Source organism: Centruroides sculpturatus, unplaced genomic scaffold (genome assembly GCF_000671375.1).
Source record: "Centruroides sculpturatus isolate CEXI.00-Female unplaced genomic scaffold, Cexi_2.0 scaffold26, whole genome shotgun sequence".
Classification (NCBI taxonomy): Eukaryota; Metazoa; Arthropoda; class Arachnida; order Scorpiones; family Buthidae; genus Centruroides; species Centruroides sculpturatus.
In genome coordinates this window covers 23,856-26,946 of record NW_019384653.1, presented here as the reverse complement: position 1 = coordinate 26,946, position 3,091 = coordinate 23,856, and the positions used below count along the sequence as shown (strand labels likewise).

Sequence of the window (3,091 nt, the reverse complement as noted above, 5' to 3'; positions counted from 1 at the left end):
TTTGTAAATTAAGAACTATAATAAGAATTAATTATAGAAATCTTAAACAAGAAAACTATAAAATATTGAAAAGAATGCCTTCTGAAAATGGTGATTGTCGAAAAAAAATTAAAAAGTTAAGTAAGATAATCACATAATAAAAAATATAGCTCATTAATTTGTTAAATAAATATTAGACAAAAGACTTGTAAATTTATTGACGTACAGTACACTTATTAAATCCGAAAATTCTACAGTAGTTTACATTTAGTAGTAATTTAATAATTAATTAAGAAATGATTTAATATTTTATCGTATTTTGTTATTTGAAAGATCTGTCATGTTGAAGTAGAGGGCTTGCTGTGACGTCACATAGATCCAAGGTCACGCTAACAAATATACGGGATCTGGCTATCCTTGTAGTTTAAAGTCCTTGACTAAAAAGACTCTCTTACCCACGGGGCGGAAAGAGTTTTAAAAAAAGTATTTATTTGTCATTCAGAAAATTTTAACATCTATTTATTTATATATTATAAATATTTAAATTAAATATATTATTTATCGTTTGACATTAATTATTTAAATACCAAATTTTATACGAATATAAAGATAAGTGCGGATTTCGGGCGGTATATTTTAGTAACGAGTCGTGCCAATCTGGCACTTGTAGACAAGTGTTTAGTCGGAAGAAGTTTGTATTTCGTTCATCGACGATTGTTATCGGAAGTATTAATAAAGGTATTTAAATAGAATAGATTTATTAAAAAGGTGAAGATGGGAAAGCGTCAACATCAGAAAGATAAAATGTACCTAACGTGTACCGAGTGGACTACTTTGTACGGTGGTCACTCCGGTACCGAGAACCGATCTCAGTTCAGACGACTGCCATTTTTTCACTGTTCTCTCTCCCTTCAACCTTTCGAGCATCCATTCTGTACAACCGAAGGCGTAATTTACGATCTTCAAAACATTCTTCCATTCCTAAAGAAATACGGACTGGATCCCGCAACCGGAAAGAAACTAAATTCTAAATCTTTAATTAAACTTAATTTTTCCAAGAATTCCGATGGAAAATATCATTGTCCGGTTCTCTTTAAAGTTTTTAACGAAAATTCTCATATCGTTGCTATTAAAACAACCGGAAATGTCTTTTCTTACGAAGCCGTAGAGCAGCTGAACCTTAAACCGAAAAACTTTAAAGATCTTTTAACGGAGGAACCGTTCACGCGAGCCGATATTATCACCGTTCAAGATCCAAATAATTTAGAAAAATTCAATCTCTCTAAATTCCACCACTTGAAACATAATTTAAAAGTTGTGAAAGAGGAAGAAGAAAAGGCCAAGAAAGATCCCACCTATCGTTTGAATAATATGAATACGGTGACTCGAGAAATTTTGGAAGAATTCAACAGAGAGTACAAACCGGCGGAGAAACGAGAAGAATCAAAGACGAAAGCCAATAAGTACAACGCCGCTCATTATTCCACGGGAGCCGTGGCCGCCAGCTTTACCTCCACCGCCATGGAACCGGTTACCGAATTAGAAGCCGCCGTTTTGGATGCGGACGTCGTTAGATATTCCAGGATTAAAAAGAAGGGTTATTTACAATTGCAAACAAATTTCGGTCCTTTGAATATACAATTACATTGTGATATGGTACCGAAGACTTGCGAGAATTTTGTGAAGTTATGTCAGAAGGGCTATTACGATAATACCGTGTTTCATCGTTCCATAAAAAATTTTATGATCCAAGGAGGGGACCCAACGGGTACCGGTGCGGGTGGCGAATCGTATTGGGGAAAGAAATTTAAAGACGAATTTAAACCAAATTTAGTTCATCAGGGAAGAGGTGTAGTTAGTATGGCCAATACCGGTCCTAACACTAACAAATCGCAGTTTTTTATCACGTATCGTTCGTGCAGACATCTCGATAACAAACATTCCGTATTTGGACAGGTCGTCGGTGGTCTCGACACACTCGCCAAATTAGAATCGATTTCGACGGACGAAAAGGACAAACCAGTAGAAGAAATCAAAATTATTCGGACAACGGTATTTGTGGATCCGTACGAAGAAGTGGATAAACAGTTAGAAGAAGAAAAACGGGAAGAAGAAAAAACTCTAGAAAAAGAAAAGGAAGAGAATACAAAAGAATTACAAGATAAGCCACTAATTGCCTATCGTCAAGGTATCGGGAAGTATCTTTCTAAAGCGACAATTGGTCCAATTATTCCGTCCGAGAAAACGACCGAACCTCCGCAAAAAAAGAAAAAAGAAATTTCGGGAGGATTTGGCGATTTTAGTTCTTGGTGAATTATAAAATAAAAATTTATATTTATAGTGATTAACTATAAATTTGTAAACTCTCGGTATTTGTTTTTCTTGTGTACAAAACATAAAATGAAATGAATTAATCAAACTTTCATTAAACCTTTAATAGAGCATGTATAAATTTAGAAAAAATATTTTAATCTGGAATTATTTCAATTGCATATTTAACTATTACATCAATGTGTATATTTTAGTATGTACTGTACATATATTGTATACAAAATAGTATGTTAAGAATATAAAAGGATTCAAGGTGTAATTACTGCATGTGTAATTATTTAAAATTTAAATGATAAATTATCATTTAAAATTAATTTTAATTCTTAATTTGTCTAAGAAATAACTTATCCTACATAAAATTCTTGGAGTCAAAAGAACATTTGTTATATCCATTTTCACATTTAGAATATTTCATGATTAGAAAAGTGGGAGTTGATTCTATAAAATTTTAAGTTCTTGAACTCAGACAAAAAATAAATTGAAAGAATATAGACAAAATTACAAATATTGATTGTATCACAATATTTATCAAGAGTTCAATAACTTATGTTAAAAATAAAAGAATGTCATTTATTAATTTATCAACTGATAGAAACAACTATTAATATTGCAATTAAGAATTTAATAATGTAATAGTATATATAGTATTTAGAAATCTACAATGAAAAATGTATGAATTGCATGTTTTAAAAATATAGAAAAAGATGCATTAATATAAAAAAAATTTTTATGTTAAGACAAAAATGAGTTTGCTTATGTTTGTAATAAATTTATATCAGAT

General features: G+C 31.3%; 1 protein-coding gene across 1 annotated transcript; it reads left to right on the top strand.

Moving 5' to 3' along the window:
- The first annotated feature begins 591 nt into the window (after window positions 1–591).
- Window positions 592–2,569, top strand: LOC111626325 (peptidyl-prolyl cis-trans isomerase-like 2). Its single transcript, XM_023369645.1, has one exon. The coding sequence runs from the start codon at window positions 754–756 to the stop codon at window positions 2,290–2,292; it is 1,539 nt and encodes a 512-aa protein (XP_023225413.1). The 5' UTR covers window positions 592–753; the 3' UTR covers window positions 2,293–2,569.
- Window positions 2,570–3,091: the final 522 nt, after the last annotated feature.